This window comes from Oncorhynchus mykiss, chromosome 10 (assembly GCF_057628025.1).
Source record: "Oncorhynchus mykiss isolate SJ-2025 chromosome 10, ASM5762802v1, whole genome shotgun sequence".
Classification (NCBI taxonomy): domain Eukaryota; kingdom Metazoa; phylum Chordata; class Actinopteri; order Salmoniformes; family Salmonidae; genus Oncorhynchus; species Oncorhynchus mykiss.
Genome location: NC_143031.1, coordinates 59,223,919 through 59,241,116, shown reverse-complemented (window position 1 = coordinate 59,241,116; position 17,198 = coordinate 59,223,919). Strand labels below are relative to the sequence as shown.

General features: G+C 40.8%; 2 protein-coding genes across 2 annotated transcripts; one reads left to right on the top strand and one right to left on the bottom strand.

The window, feature by feature from the left end:
• Nucleotides 1–304: 304 nt before the first annotated feature.
• On the bottom strand, nucleotides 305–3,560 carry LOC110534358 (uncharacterized). Its single transcript, XM_021619165.3, has 2 exons — nucleotides 2,890–3,560; nucleotides 305–1,424 (listed from the first exon to the last, which is right to left on the bottom strand). The coding sequence occupies exon 2, from the start codon at nucleotides 1,417–1,419 to the stop codon at nucleotides 490–492; it is 930 nt and encodes a 309-aa protein (XP_021474840.2). The 5' UTR covers nucleotides 1,420–1,424; nucleotides 2,890–3,560; the 3' UTR covers nucleotides 305–489.
• Nucleotides 3,561–10,351: 6,791 nt separating this feature from the next.
• On the top strand, nucleotides 10,352–15,754 carry LOC110534356 (SLAM family member 5). The gene is made up of 6 exons (XM_021619161.3): nucleotides 10,352–10,508; nucleotides 10,776–10,880; nucleotides 11,017–11,082; nucleotides 13,995–14,318; nucleotides 14,495–14,791; nucleotides 14,879–15,754. Exons 1-6 carry the CDS (start codon nucleotides 10,352–10,354, stop codon nucleotides 15,004–15,006), a joined length of 1,077 nt encoding a protein of 358 aa, XP_021474836.3. The 3' UTR covers nucleotides 15,007–15,754.
• The last annotated feature ends 1,444 nt before the right edge of the window (nucleotides 15,755–17,198 follow it).

Below are 17,198 nucleotides of genomic sequence, written 5' to 3'. Positions count from 1 at the left end.
CTTGTTCTCTTTACTAAACTGATTGAATGGATATTTTTACCTAGTAGGCAACTGCAACTTACCACAGGTGAGAGACATTACACACACTCACCTACCTCCAACCAAATTCATTATAATTCAGAATAATTTAGTCCAGGACATCTTTTACTTTGAAGTGACAAATCTCAATATCTGTTTAAAAAAATAAATGTAGGTGCAGTTGTAAATCAAACAAATATACGTGAACACTTTTTTTCAACATCAACTTATTTTAGCAGAAATAGGGAGTTGTGCAAATGTGTGTAATATAAATTAGAAGCAGGAATCTATTAGTCCGTTTATTAAAACACAAATGTAACAGGGATTACCAAAAAACTATATTTGGCTGAAATTAACATTGACACGCTTAAATGAAAAATATACTCCATAGGAAGAGTGAATTGAGTCACAAAATTAACATCTTCAACCATTTTATTTTATCCCACTCTTAACCCCTTCCTCCCTCTTTCCTTACAGTGCTGTGAGGTCACAAGTATCTCCCTCACCAGAGTTTTCCCCTGTTCGCTCTTCTTCACCACCCTCCTTCCTTCCATCAGTCCTCTCTCCTTTCATGTTATACTGGCCTCCCTCGCTCCCACTCTTCAACACCTCCTTTTTCTCATCATCCTCTAGGTTCTTGGCTCTCTCGCTGAGGTCAATCCCGTCTAAACTGGAGTAGTCGTCTGAGGAATCTCCTTCATCCTGTCCCCCTCTCGCTCCTGCAGCAGCCTCTCCATCTCCACTCTTCCCCCCCTCTCCCTCCTCCTCGTCCCCCTCCACCACTCTCTTCCCGGGCCAGAGGCTGAGCCCCAGCCAATCCTCCAGGCTTCTAACCCTGCCCCTCATGCGCTCCCTGACGCCCAATAACAGCCGAGGGGCGGAGCCATCCTGGCCTGAGTGGCGGCTGTTCCACTTGTAGAAGCACAGCACGGTAATTGCTAGGAGAAGAATGATGACCAGGACCAGGACCACGATGTACCCTGTATTTAACGGAGCAGGTGAGGGTTTATTATGGGATGGAGTGGTTGAGGTGCTGGGGGAGGTCTTGGGAAGAGACGTAGAGATTGTCTGTTTAGTGAGTGGGGGGGATGTGGTCTTTTCAGTCTGCTGGGTTGTGTTTCCTGATGTTGCAGATGTCTGACTCTCTGTGGATGTGGGTGTACCATTCGGGGGGGCTATTGTCATGCCAGAATGATTACCATGCATTCCTCTGTCATGCTTCTCAGGTGTGGATTGGTCAGTGGAGTTCCTGGTATCATTTAAAGGTCCACCTCTCGCGCTCGTCTTTTCAGTTTGTGTGTTCTCGTTCAAAGTTCCATTAGAGGCAGGCGTGGCTTCATGGACGAAGATCAAGAGGACCAGAGAGAGCATGCTCAGCGCCAGGGTGATATTGGCCTTCATTGTGACTGAGAGAGAGAGAGCGAGAGAGACAGAGAGAAATGGAAGATAAGGTGATGTCAGCCTAACATGGTGGGTGATAGGAAGAAATGTAACACAGGCCTAAATGACTCATATGAGGTGGAGAATGAGAACAAGAAACAGAACACCAATGTAGGTTACAACGTATTTGCTGTTTTAAGTGTACAATAAAAGGGACTTAATATTTATGTTAAGATTTATTTCATGCATCGGAAACACAAAGGTGTGATAGCATGCACACGCACGCATGCACAGGAAATGGCGGTGTGCTCCAGAAGCTATTGTTAACAGGAACTAAAGGCTGCTTTTGCGGCTGAGCCACCTGTCCTGCATCCTCCCTCGTTTTGCAAACTGAACCACCATTTGACAACGCATGCAACTAGCAGAAGAAGGTCCATGAGAGGAAAAAGAGAGAGAACGCCCAGTCTAAACATTCACATTACTATCGCAGATTCAAGATGGCTGAATTTTCCCTTAAGAAAGCAGAAACACTAAGTAACCGAAGATTTAGATCACTGCAAAGCCTTTAACCTTCTCTACATTCCTGAACAACGGCACACAGAAGAGGTCAATAACCACTGTATGGCCAATTTACTCTCTTTCATTCAATTCAAGTAATAAAGCAGAACTATAGACCATATAACCTCATCTGTTCTGTCAGTATAATCTCTGTGGTGCTTCAATTGCTGAGCTTTTTTGTGGTAACCAGGCCCAGCCCACAGAGAACTATTAGAATCCAACACTCAAACCAACATGAATTTCTAAAACGGACAACTGATTGTGTCTGTGCATGTTTCCAACTGATAAAACAAAGTTGGATTGGATTAGAATGACTATGTCCATCCTCAGGAGTCTAAATCCTTCTTGAACACAACCAAAACGATGCTAAATTAGCTTGGTCAATTCTCAACCGTGAAAAAACGGAAATCAAGAACATCAATGGAAATATTAAGTCCTGCTTAAATAGGAAGTGGAATACAGGATGAGAAAAGAAGAAATCAAGTGTGGTCACATAATGTGCCACCTCAAACACTGTCATGTTCAGATAGCCTAGTGGAAAGGTTGCTGGATCAAATCCCCAAGCTGTTAGGTAAAAATTTGTTCTGCCCCTGAACAAGGCAGTTAACCCACTGTTCCCGGTAGGCTGTCATTGTAAATGAGAATTTGTTCTGAACTGACTTCCCCATGTTAAATAAAGTTTTTTTTTTTTAAATTTTATGTTTTTGAAGTGGTGGGGTCGAGAGGGGTTGGGGGCGAAAGGTGTGGACATCGGGAGGAGATGTAGAAATGGACAACAGAGAAAAGGAGAGGATGGAGAGATTGGAGGAAAGGATCAACGACAAAGGCCCAGAGAAAGATGGTCAGAGTGAGCAGAAAGCATCAAACCTGACAAAGAAAACAAAGGCTTATCAAACAAATAAACATGACATAAAATCAAAGTGTTCAACTCACCTGATCACTGTGATCGATCGGTTCTGAAGTTGACAGGGAAACACAACTGAATGAATGAGACGGAGAGAAAAGATTGAAAGAGCGGGGGCTCTTTGCAGATGTGTACAAAAATCAGTTAGAGAGAGAGAGAAAAAAGAACCGAACAGGGAGGGAAGGAAGGAAGGTGGGTGGGGGTAAAACACGGTGAGACAGACGTGTGTGAGGCTGCAGAGGAGAGAGAGAGTGAGAGATGGTTCAGATAAATCACAAAAAAATCTGTGGTAAAAATATTATCAGAGAGAGAGACAAAATGTGTATGATTTGAATTTTGTTTATCAGCCAGGTGAAAAGATGGTGGGAAAATAAGTGGGTGAACTGACCCTAGATTATTGGTTTGATTAAAAAAGATGATTGGTTTAATTCAGTGGTGTAAAGTACTTAAGTACAAATACTTTAAAGTACTACTTAAGTATTTTTTGAGGGGTATCTTTACTATTTATATTTTGGATTACTTTTACTTAATTCCTAAAGAAAATTATATTATTTGTACTCCATACATTTTCCCTGAAACCCAAAAGTACTTGTCACATGTTGAATGCTTAGCAGGACAGGAAAATAGTCCAATTCACGCACTGAACAAGAGAACACATGGTCATCCCTGCTGCCTCTGGTATGGCTGACTCACGAAAAACAAATGCATCGTTTGTAATTGATGTCTTCTTAGTGTTGGGGTGTGCCCCTGGCTGTCTTTACATAATAAAAAAACAGAAAAGGGTGCCATCTGCTTTGCTTACAGTTTTTCTCAATTGCTAAAACACTAAAACCCATTGGCTGAACAAAGTTCTCAGTTGCCTGGACTCATTTAGCTTATTATGCAGTCTGTTGTCAATACCTTCAACCATTTCACATGGTGAAACACAATTTGCAGATCTCACTTAGACTTTTCAGCAAAACTCTAACCACATTCTCATTCTCAAAACACATTCTGCACTCGAATGCACATATCATCCATACTGGTAAACACTGATGTCATTGATTGAACACAACCACTCAAAATTGATTTAACCTGTTTCAAATGATACGACACAACCAATATAAGAAGGTTCAGCAAACAGGTTGTTGAAGGTGGGAAGGAGAATGTCTGAGAATGCATAGAATAAACAATGTGAGAGGATGAGTTCGTGGGTGAAGAGGAAGAGGAGGAGGGCAAGAAAGAGGAAGAGGAGGACGAAGAGGAAGAGGAAGACAAAGAGTGGAAATACTTGATGAAATTCGAGCAACAGTTATAGACCACGTTCTTGTCCATGGACTGACAATGAGGGGAGCAGGACTTAGAGTGCAACCCATTTTGAGCTGATTTTCTGTGTCCACCATAGTAAGGACATTCAGAGAAGAGAACAGGTACAGTATACTGCTGTGTTTTTGTAATTGCAGATTTACTGTACTACACTATAAGCAGCTGTTTCAAAAGACATTTGTAAAGTTAATCACTGTATGTATTGTACTGCATGAATATGTTTTGTAACTGCACAACTACGTTTTGTAGAATTGCAAGGCTGCCACTTGCAGGTGGAAGGACAGCTATATTCACTCGGGAGCAAGAGGCCATTATAGTTGGCATGGTCCTTCAAGATAATGCAATACGACTCAGAGAAATCCAGGAACGAGTGATACGAGACAACACACACTTCCAGGGAGTCGACAGTGTGAGCATTTCCACAATTGACCGTGTCCTCCATCGTAACAGGATGCGAATGAAACAAGTATACAGCGTACCTTTTGAGCGCAACTCACCAAGGGTGAAAGAACTGCGAGCTCAGTATGTGCAAGTAAGTGTACATTCAGAAACGTTTACTGTAATCCAGATTGTCTACAGTACTAACACATACTATGTGAATGACATTACTCTTCAGTACATACAATGTATGTGAATCAGAAGCCTAATTGTACTCTACAGTATAGCAATGTCTCTGTACGACTTACAAAATTCTACATACAGTATATTTTATTTCTACATAGATAATGTTTGACTTGGAATCCTTGGACAGACCCCATGAGTTCATCTTTGTCGATGAAGCAGGCCTCAAACTAACAAAGAGGAGAAGGAGAGGCCGAAACATGATTGGACAGTGGGCCATTGTTGAAGTCCCTGGTCAACGAGGTGGCAATGTCACAATCTGTGCTGCTATCAGCAACCATGGTGTTCTACATCACCATGTTACACTCGGGCCATATACAGTGGGGCAAAAAAGTATTTAGTCAGCCACCAATTGTGCAAGTTCTCCCACTTAAAAAGATGAGAGAGACCTTTAATTTTCATCATAGGTACACTTCAACTATGATAGACAAAATGAGGGGGAAAAATCCAGAAAATCACATTTATAGGATTTTTTATGAATTTATTTGCAAATTATGGTGGAAAATAAGTATTTAGTCACCTACAAACAAGCAAGATTTCTCGCTCTCACAGACCTGTAACTTCTTCTTTAAGAGGCCCCTCTGTCCTCCACTCGTTACCTGTATTAATGGCACCTGTTTGAACTTGTTTTCAGTGTAAAAGACACCTGTCCACAACCTCAAACAGTCACACTCCAAACTCCACTATGGCCAAGACCAAAGAGCTGTCAAAGGACACCAGAAACAAAATTGTAGACCTGCACCAGGCTGGGAAGACTGAATCTGCAATAGGGAAGCAGCTTGGTTTGAAGAAATCAACTGTGGGAGCAATTATTAGGAAATGGAAGACATACAACACCACTGATAATCTCCCTCGATCTGGGGCTCCACGCAAGATCTCACCCCGTGGGGTCAAAATGATCACAAGAACGGTGAGCAAAATCCCAGAACCACACGGGGGGACCTAGTGAATGACCTACAGAGAGCTGGGACCAAAGTAAGAAAGCCTACCATCAGTAACACACTACGCCGCCAAGGACTCAAATCCTGCAGTGCCAGACGTGTCCCCCTGCTTAAGCCAGTACATGTCCAGGCCCATCTGAAGTTTGCTAGAGAGCATTTGGATGATCCAGAAGAAGATTGGGAGAATGTCATATGGTCAGATGAAACCAAAATATAACTTTTTGGTAAAAAAACTCAACTCATTGTGTTTGGAGGACAAAGAATGCTGAGTTGCCTCCAAAGAACACCATACCTACTGTGAAGCATGGAGGTGGAAACATCATGCTTTGGGGCTGTTCTTCTGCAAAGGGACCAGGATGACTGATCCGTTTAAAGGAAAGAATGAATGGGGCCATGTATCGTGAGATTTTGAGTGAAAACCTCCTTCCATCAGCAAGGGCATTGAAGATGAAATATGGCTGGGACTTTCAGCATGACAATGATCCCAAACACACCACCCGGGCAACGAAGGAGTGGCTTCGTAAGAAGCATTTCAAGGACCTGGAGTGGCCTAGCCAGGCTCCAGATCTCAACCCCATAGAAAATCTTTGGAGGGAGTTGAAAGTCCGTGTTGCCCAGCAACAGCCCCAAAACATCACTACTCTAGAGGAGATCTGCATGGAGGAATGGGCCAAAATACCAGCAACAGTGTGTGAAAACCTTGTGAAGACTTATAGAAAACGTTTGACCTCTGTCATTGCCAACAAAGGGTATATAACAAAGTATTGATAAACTTTTGTAGGTGACCAAATACTTATTTTCCACCATAATTTGAAAATAAATAAATTAAAAATCATACAATGTGATTTTCTGGATTTTTTTTCTCATTTTGTCTGTCATAGTTGAAGTGTACCTATGATGAAAATTACAGGCCTCTCTCATCTTTTTAAGTGGGAGAACTTTCACAATTGGTGGCTGACCAGCACCTTCTAAGATTGATTGCCAATCTAAGAAATATTTTATTTGAGCAGCAGGTTCAAGAGCAGCAGGGTCAAGAGTTAAATGAGAATCCCATTCCCACCTATGTGATAGTGTGGGAAATGTCAGTTTCCACCGAGCTGCTCAGGTAAGGGAATGGTTTAACATCAATGGGCAGTTTATGAACTTGTACCTCCCTCCATACTCGCCTTTCATGAATCCGATTGAGGAGTGTTTCTCCTCTTGGAGATAGAAAGTGTATGATAGACAACCCTATACCAGAGTAAATCTGCTGCAAGCCATGGATTTAGCCTGTGGTGAAATAGGTGAGGAATCATGTCAGGGCTGGATACAAGAGGCTTCTTCTCCCGTTGCCTCAGGAGGGACAATATTGCTTGTGATGTCGACAAAGTGCTCTGGCCTGACCCAGCCCAAAGACAAGAAGAAGCACATTGATCACATGTTTACTCCTTTGATTTTTGACCCTTTTAGTATTGTATACTGTAGTACAGTGCATTGTAGGCTGCATACTGTACAATGGACAAATTGTATGGCCCTGAACATTGTGCTTTCCATTTATTAACAGTACTGACTGCTCAATAGATTGTGACTGGTTGCAGGTTCATATCAACAAAGAACAAGAATTACAGTATCACAGAGACAAAGGACAAGTTTGTGAGATTGCAGGGTACAGTACTGGAAAAATAGGGGTAATTTCTGATCAATTTTGAGCTACTTTGATAGAGCATGTTTTCGTTCATCAAAAGATAATGACGGAAAAATATGAATATTTTTTTTTAGATTAAAAATGTACTTCTCCCTGAGAATTGTATGTTTTGAACAATGTGTTTTCTATTTTTCAGTGAATTGTTTACTGACTGCTTGAGAGTGTATATCATTTTGATCACTTTGTTTATGATTTGAGAGCAGTGTTTGATTTTGAACACAGGTAAAACTGTTTTGAGGCGAATGTTTCATTTTGCAAGAGGTTATACAAATAGTGCTTGAAGATGAGGTTTTGTGGTTAATGTTTTCAGGAAATGGAGCAAGGGTTCAGAAATTGTGTTTTAGTAATCGAGAAAAACTGTAATATAAGGAATTTGGAATGATTTTGACACTTAAGTATATTCTAGGAATTACATTTACTTTTGATAGTTAAGTATATTTATAACCAACTACTTTTAGACTTTTACTCAAGTAGTATTTTACTGGGTGGCTTTCACTTTTACTTGAGTAACTTCCTATTAATGAAGGTATCTGTACTTTTACTCAAGTATGACAATTGGGTACTTTTTCCACCACTGTTTCATTTCCCGATTGGGATCTTTGACCTTGTGGTAATGTGGTGGCGAGAGGAGAGTGAGTGTGAAGATCATTCACTGTTTTGTTATGACACAATGGAAAATGTGACGCACAGCTAAGTGAATTATAAATGCTATAATAGGACATTACATGTTCACCGTTTCTGACAAGAGGAAAAGCAGTGAACAGTTGTTTCACTACTCATTGCTGTTTCACAGTGCTTCACACTCTGCAGTCCAGCTGCCACCTGGTGGCATTCCTGGCTGACTACATTGCAGACGCATGCCAGCTAACCACGTCACGTGTTATAGCTATCTGATGCCCGGACTGGGCAGTCGATTAAAGTGGCACGCAACAATTAGTTGATGCAATGCAACGTCTTTAAGAACTCGACCTACATCATAATGAACAGAGAGATTGTAGATGAATAGACTCCGCATCTCCTATGTTTGTGGGGACAGACAAAGTGATTGAAAATCAAAAACAGAAATAAGTCTAGTTACGACCAGATAGATTTTGGACTGACTGAGGAGATGGCACGATACTTGATACTTATTCTCGTGCCTTGCTTGCTGGCAGGTAAACTGAAAAGGGATTTTTGAACAGGTGTCTCACAACATGTTCTGTTGTTTTCTGGTTTCTAGGGTTATTTGATTTCTGATTATGCTTCAAAGTATTAAAATGTAAAATATCAATTAAAGAGAAGATTAGTGGTAGAAATCAAGTAGAGAGAATTTGAGCTTTAAAGCCACATGATACAGATGAGAGAGAATAAAGTAAACGGCACGGGGTCAAAATTTTGATTTATGACCCTATGTCCGGATGATGCGTACATGCCCAAATATGGGCATCCGGCCACTACTTCCTGTTCCTGTTGTCACGTGTTAGAGGGTGTGTTATTTTTCAAGCTTTCAACAACAATAAAACAACCATCTAAATAATGTTTCTCGGCCTAACACACTCTTGAGTTTCCTATTTAGTTCTCTTTATTTGCACATGCACCGAGCTTCCAAGTGGCTCCAGCCTACGGATGCTCTGTGCATGTACACCGTGAGGGTTTTGAAAGAGGTAGATTAGAACCCCAAAGTAATAAGGGTAAGAAAAGATCACAAAGTTAATTTCAGATTCAGGTTTAGGGGGTAACAACTTTAGGGAAACCACTTTTCACACTATGTACAGACCTAGAGAGCCAACACATAAAGGTGTAACAGGGATGAATGTACAACAGTAGTCTTCTGTAACAAGCAATACGTGTGTTTTACATACAGATCTAAATATGTTTTACATACATCCAGGACTGAACGTCTTCACAAACTCCTTTTTAAAGGTTATGTAAGTAAACTGTAACAGGCCTCATTCAGCAGTCTAGAGATGAACCTAGAGACACCAAAAAACATCCATGTTTAGAGCAGCTAGGTGTTTATTCCCCAATGTAAGGGGGGCAAAGAGCGGATTTACCTAACTCTGTGCAGAACATAGTAATTTCCCTGAAGGGGGATCAAAGGAGAGCTGCTCTCCAGGGTGGGGGCTGTCACAGTCAATCATGACAGACTCTTTTTGAAAGGCCCTTACTTATGACTTAGACAAATCATTTTCTACCCAGCTTATTAATTAATGCTGTGGGATAAATCAGGCGTTTCTTGGTGGTCTTAAACAAATCTACAGTGAAACAAAAGTGTACACTTTACACACATGTTTGTGGACTTAAAAAAAAAAAGACCGCAGTAACATGACAGATATAGTAGAGGTGCTACAAAAAAATTGATTAGTTCGTATGTATTTTCCAAAGCCTGTCTGGATGTGAACGACATTGTGCCAGGAAAACTTACGGAGCTGAGGCTTGTGTGGGATATCCTACGAGCAAGAGAGGATGTCTTGACCACGGGGTGGAATTGGAAACGGCAGGATGTCAGGGTTAAACCTATAACCAGGCCCTTTATCTGCAATAAATGAATAGTAAAAATGTTTAATTAATTATGACATGTTTTAAACTGTATGTACTAAAAGTTGAAAAATACTGAACTTCCCCTTTAAGTAGCAATGATTTTAGTAGCCCAGCAAAATCGAATGAACATTTAGAAAACACATCCTGTCCCTGCTCTATGTAGACTTAGCTCTTCATGCATGGTCTGGGCTCTGGCCCCTGATGCAAGAACTCTGGTTTGACCCATTTCAGGTGAGTAACTGTTGTTTCGCTGTGTCCCAGATCTGAAGAGTTCTGTTCAGACTGAGGTGAAGGATGTGAGACGAGGAGTGTGAGAGACAGTCACTCTACACACTGGACGTACCAAACTACACAGAGGCGATCACACGCTATGGGCATATGGTCCAGTCAGTCCAGAGAAAAAGAATAGCTCGGCTGAGCATGGGTGTGAACAGAACATACTATAGTGAGAAGTTCAGAGACAGACTGCAGATGGATACTCTGACTGGATCTCTCACCATCAACGACTGTGGACTTAATAAGCTACATATCATCAGCGAGGAGATCTCATTCCAGAGTTTCAATCTAAATGTCTATAGTGAGTGTGTCTTTACCGATGCATTTTTTTTATGTGTCGATGTACTTAAATAACGTGTTATTCATTCTGGTTTCCCAGCTCCGGTGTCTACTCCTCACATCAGGAACCTCGCCGTTTACCAGTCAGTCCATCGAAGTAAGAGCTGTTCAGTGGTGTGTTTTGTGGCCACCCGGAGAGAGGTGACCCTGTTCTGGTAGAGAGGAGAGGAGAGACTGACCAAGGCTAGCTTCCCCGAACTCTCCTCCGCCAACCTGTCTCTCCCTCTAGAGATAAAGCTACAGGACAAAGATATCTACACCTGTGTAGCTGCCAACCCAGTCAGCAACCAGACAACCAAACTCAACGTTGAGGAGCACTGTCCTCAATATGTAGGTATGACAATAATCCATGATGGGATATTCATTTTAAGAAGCAGCTATTTGAACACGTCTGCCCTAGTTGTAGTAACTCCTCTCTCTCTCTCTCTTTCTCTCTGTCCGTTTGTCTGTCTCGTCTGTCTGTCTCTCAGATTCCTGTGCCTGGTGCATCAGCCTGACTGAGTTGGTGGTACGATTGGTTCTGTCGGCTCTGGTGGGTGTGGCCATGACTGTTTTGCTGTTTCATTACTTCAGACAAAAAAGACACTCTCAGGCTCAGCCCTGACTGTCTCATCACATGCCCCAGTACCACTTCTGTGTAGTGCTGCACAACATGTTACTTGGGGAGATTCTATTCAATTCTACTCTACCATTCTGTTCTGGTTTGTTCAGTTCTATCCGACTTCTCGATCACTCAACGTGTTTTTGGTTCAGTCACTCTCACAGCTTTGTCAGGATTCAGAAGACTTTTAAAAAGCCTACGCTTCTGAAGTAAATATGTTATATAAATAATAATGTTAAATAAATAATGTTATGTCATTGCTTTCATTGTACATAACACATGTATGTAGATTGATGCTTCTTTTGTAAAAAAATCTGCTGCATTGCCAATGAACTTAATTCACAAACATCAATGCTTATGCGTGAGACTCATCCAATGCAGACCTGTCATTGTCTTACTGTAAAGGACATCATTTCTAATAAAACATTGATCTGGAATGTGTCAGCATCGTTCATATTCTCTGAATTCACCTCAGGTAGTAGAGGTGCAAAATAACTTATTTCTACATAATAAACTAACCCATGGTGGAACATATTTATTATAATGATTATGATGATGGACAATATTTACACAGTGTGTGTGAATTCGCCTTTATTTTGGTAGACAGAGACAGCCATGGATATAACTCTTGAATACTCCTTTACTTTGTACAATGCCGCCACCCAGTGGATATTATTGTTGAGATCACAAATTCAACAAACTGTTACAGTTGAAACAGCATCGACTCCTCATGAGCATAGACAGGCCAGTGGTACTGATGGTCAAAGACCACCAAGGTGTCCCTGAAGTCCCTTTTCTGTCCAACAAGTCATTAAAACGTAACCCTATTTCAGACCCATCAATGTCTTATGAAGGCCAGGGTAGCATTTTTTTTAAATTTTATTTTACCTTCATTTAACTAGGCAAGTCAGTTAATAGGGGGCAGTATTTTGATGTTTGGATGAAAAACGTGCCCAAATGAAACTGCCTATTTCTCAGGCCCAGAAGCTAGAATATGCATATGATTGGCAGATTAGGATAGCAAACACTCCAAAGTTTCCTAAACTGTCAAAATATTGTCTGTGAGTATAACAGAACTGATATTGCAGGCGAAAACCTGAGATAAATCCAACCAGGAAGTGCTGTTATTCTGAAACCTCTCTTGCATTCCTACCCTCCATTTAAAGGGATGTCAACCAGATTCCTTTTCCTATGGCTTCCACAAGGTGTGAACAGTCTTTAGACATCGTTTCAGGCTTTTATTTTTTTTAAATGAGTGAGAATGATCACATCGCGTCAGTGGATAGCTAGGTGTCCCCAGATTTGTTCATGCGAGAGACCTTTCCTTTCTCTCTTGTATTGAAAAGGCTACCGTCCGGTTGAAAAATTATTGATTATTTATTGTAAAAACAACCTGAGGATTGATTATAAAAAACGTTTGACATGTCTCTACGAACTTTACGGATACTATTTGGAATTTTCGTCTGCCCTTCGTGACCTGCACGAGCCTGTGGATTACTCAACAAAACGCGCCAACCAAATGAAGGTTTCTGGATATAAAAATAATCTTTATCGAACAAAATGAACATTTATTGTGTAACTGGGAGTCTCATGATTGCAAACATCCGAAGATCATCAAAGGTAAGCGATTAATTATATTGCTTTTCTGACTTTCGTGACCAATCTACTTTGCTGCTAGCTGTTTGTAATGTTTTGTCTGCTGAGAGAGCTGTCCTCACATAAACGCTTGGTTTGCTTTCGCTGTAAAGCTTTTTTGAAATATCACGCCAGGTGGATTAACAACAAGCTAAGCTGTGTTTTGGTATATTGCGCTTGTGATTTCATGAAAATTAAATATTTTTAGTATATTTTTTCATTTTAATTTAAATTTGGCGCTTTGCAATTCAGCGGATGTTGACAAAAATGATCCCGCTAAAGGGATCGGTGTGTGCCAAGAGGTTTTAAGAACAAATTCTTATTTTCAATAATGGCCTAGGAACATGGCCTTGCTCAGGGGCAGAACGACAGATTTGTAGCTTGTCAGCTCAGGGATTCGATCTTGCAACCTTTCGGTTGCTAGTCCAATGCTCAAACCACTAGGCTACCTGCCGCCCCTGTTGTACATCATCTATGCCACCCAGTGGAAACTAATACAGTAGTCATATGTGAACTGAGAGATTTTAAGGTTGTAGATGAGGTGACTCCGCCTCCCCTGTGGGTATACAGGAAGTCAAAGACCACTGGAAATAGGTCTTATCAGTTTAGTTACGACCAGATAGATGTTGGACTGACTAAGAAGATGGTACGCTATTTAATACCTACTCTCTTGCTTTTCTTGATGGCAGGTAGCTTAAATCATTTTTTTAAACAGGTTTTTACAGCTATGTTCTGTTATTTTGTTATGACGTGGATATTTGATTTAAATCAAAGTATTTAAACTATTCTTATTAGTGTTTGAAAGATATCAGTTAAAAACAATACTAAAGGTAGCAATAAGAGGGAATAAGCCTGTATCATCTAAAATGTCCTTTGTGTTCCCATTTTACTGATGCACATAATATAATACCTGAATACAACTTTAATTGGTGTGGCATTTATCCTATTGTGTACTTAAAATATGGTGTTTTTTTGATGAATCAAGAAAATGTCCACATTAATTTTTCTTTTTTTAGACAGAGCAATGGCGATTGTCTATTCAGCACTTCAAAAATATCCGTGTTGAAAATTGTAGTCAAAGCTGTTAGAATTTCCTGTCTGTTCACAAAGAGTAAGCTTGGCTCTTCCTGTGTGGTCTGGACTCAGGCCCCTGCCGTGTGAACTCTTCTTAGACTAGGTGGGTGACTTACCAAATGTGTTACTGTGTTTCAGATCTGAAGGCGGAAGTGAAGCCACTGCGAGGGAGAGAAGGGCAGACTGTCACGCTACACACGGGACTTGCCAAACTACAGAGTGACGCAAAGATATTTTGGCTATTTGGGCCAGTCCGTCCAGAGATAGTCATTGTTGAGAGTCAGGCCTTCAGAGGAGAAATTATAACTGAGTACAAAGGGAGATTCCAAGGCAGATTACATCTGGACAGAGAGACTGGATCTCTCACCGTCAGAAACCTCACCATCAACGACTCTGGACTTTATGAGCTTCAAATCATCAGTGAACAGGTCACCTACCACAATATCATTTTCACAGTCTACGGTGAGTATGTTTTAGACCAGTTTTCAATCAATATCGAACAAGATCTGAAATCAGAGTTACATTGTTCATGGTAAATCCACAAATTCCCTTTCTTCATTGTTCATGATAAATGTGACCTTTAGTCAATGTTGTGCCCAATAATCACTGTAATAACTGTTGGTCTCCTGGTGTCCCAGCTTCAGTGCCTACTCCTAACATCAGAAACACCCCACATAATCCCTCAGTAAACAGTTGGTTGGTCAGTGGGAGCTGTTTTGTGGTGTGTTCTGTGGCGAACGGGAAAGAGGTAACCTTGTCCTGGTACAGAGGAGAGGAGAAACTGAACAATACAAGTAGTCCCCATCAGGCCGACCTGTCTCTCCCTCTGGAAATTAAAGGAAAAAACAGTGACACCTACAGCTGTGTAGCAACCAACCCGGTCAGTAACCAGACAACCATACTTAGCATTGAGGAGCACTGTCTGCAACATGCAGGTATGTCGACAATCCATAGCATACTGATATTGGATCAATTGATATGCGTAATGTGACTCTCATTGTCTGTGCGTCTCTTTCACTCAGACTCCAGTGACTGTGCCCGGTGCATCACCCTGACTGAGTTGGTGGTGCAATCAGTCCTGTCTGCTCTGGTGGCTGTGGCCACGATCGCTCTGCTGGTTCATCACTTCTGGCACAGGAGAAACCCTTAGACTCGGACTTGACTCTCTGGGGTATCACTATTTAAAAAACTGTCCATAGTTTTGCATGGACTTGAACAGTGTGATGATATTGTCATTTACATGACGTAACAAATGTCATGACATAATGAGAAGAAAAAACAAACACCCTTACCTTTCATGAACTAACACTTGTACTTGTCTTTTCTTACTAGTACTGACTTTGCTGATAGCTACACGAGGCAAATGTTTTGATTACTATGACTATGATATGATATGTCTCTTTTAGCTACCTTAAGATAAACGCACAAACTGTAAGTCGCTCTGGATAAGAGCGTCTGCCGAAATTACTCAAATGTGTTTGGAAAAGTAACTATGTACTGGAAACAGTTTTATAACAGAAGTTGTTTTCACTTGCCCACTAATGTCAATTGCTATAGCAAAAGCATAAGGATACCTGTCAAGAATACACAACTTTGTCATAACCGTGAAAAGTATCATGGTGTTTGTTGGTGGACTATTTTGTTTTGTTTTAGGAAAGTGGACATTGCTCTCCTTGTCATAATGCTATCACAGTGTCATTGGTGCTTTCACCCATGGAGATCACAAGTCAGACACATAACAGCACTTTAACAGTGGCCTGTTAAAATATAGTTATTCCAAGTCTTTTCAGCGGGAATTAATCTTGTCAGGTACTAACAAGGACATTGAATCAACAGTTTGTTGTATATTCAAATATGTTAAAAAAAACATGATATTACATATAAATTATTAAAATAACAACATTCTCTCAGCATTTGTATTTTGGCACAATGTTAGGCTAGTTAGCTCACTGAGCAGAGCTCCTGGAGCTGTGCAGCAATAGTGCTGTTGTGACGACAACCCGGATCTTTTTGTTGCGCAATCTGGAGATTGTTATGAGTTTAAAATAGTGTCTAGTGCCTACACTCTGAGCTGAAAAAAAATGATATCTAGAACCTAAAAGGGTTATTCGACTGGCCTCATAGGCAAACCCTTTGAAGAACCCTTTTTGTTTCCATTCCATCCAGGTAGAACTCTTTTGGGTTCCATGTAGAACCCTTTCCACAGAGAGTTCTACATGAAACCCAAAAGGGTTCTAATTGGAACCCAAAAGGCTATTTTCTATCTTGCCCCTCACCCCTAGCACCCAGTTGGGCTGATTCAAGTTTCCCTGCTCCTCAGCACAGATAAAAACAAACAACAAACACTTCTATAGATGCCAAATAGACTACAGGTTTTGGTTCCATATGCATTTCCACAGATGAGATGAGAGGTTGCTGTTGTAGTTAAGTAAACATTATCACAAAAAAGACTGTGCCTTGTAAGGGAATAACCGCACACCTCATCAGTGTGAGAATACAAGAGGCCTCAATATCCAAGTGATATTGATGGCAAACAATGATAAAAGAGGAAGGTAAATTCAATCCATATAAAGCCATATATAAACGTTTGATATAAAATGGTTGAGACTGTAGCTCCACATGGCACCTTCTACGGAGGCAAATGGAATGAAACAGCCAGGGATCCACCTGAATTTTGCATAATAGAAACTCTCATTTTTGTTGCAAAAAGTTTTCAGTTTCGAGGAAACGGTTTCCATCGCTAAACGTTTTGCAACAGTGTCCGACTAATGAATACACTGTCCTAATTAGAGTTCAACTTATGCTATGTTACCTATAACCCTTTATGCTACTATACTGGTTCAATGTTCTAACTAAACTATTTATAACTTTGACCAATTCCCAGAAGTTTAATGAAGATTTAGACAAAGCCCCCAGTCTGCAATAGATCAATCCTTTATTCAGAGAGTACTCTGAAGTCAAAAATGAGGATACAGTAATTTTATAACCCCTCACACACACACACACACACACACATAATTTCTCATTATCTTCTACAAGCCTAGCCATTCCTAACAGTTACTCCCCCTTACCTAAGTTGGGGAGGCCTCTTTCCTGTTATTTGGTTTCAGAGTTATCACAAGTCGACAGTTCAGTTGGCCTTGAATGTCTCAACTCTACCCAGCTCATATTGCGAAACAGTGACACAATGGCCTAGTCACACACATTATGGAATTATGACTCTAACACATTTCATACAATTATACGATTTCAGGGTGGAATCCTTTTGTCAATACTTTAAACATATACATTCCTTTATCAACTAGCAAACCCACAGTTGGTGTCACAAAAACCATAATATCC

Excerpts from the sequence above, each read along its gene's own strand:
- LOC110534358 (XM_021619165.3), bottom strand. The coding sequence starts at position 1,419 with ATGAAGGCCAATATCACCCTGGCGCTGAGCATGCTCTCTCTGGTCCTC.
- LOC110534356 (XM_021619161.3), top strand. The coding sequence starts at position 10,352 with ATGGGTGTGAACAGAACATACTATAGTGAGAAGTTCAGAGACAGACTG. Across the intron at positions 10,881-11,016 it reads GCACTGTCCTCAATATGTAG|ATTCCTGTGCCTGGTGCATC; the intron begins GTATGACAATAA and ends TCTGTCTCTCAG. Across the intron at positions 11,083-13,994 it reads GGTTCTGTCGGCTCTGGTGG|ATCTGAAGGCGGAAGTGAAG; the intron begins GTGTGGCCATGA and ends ACTGTGTTTCAG.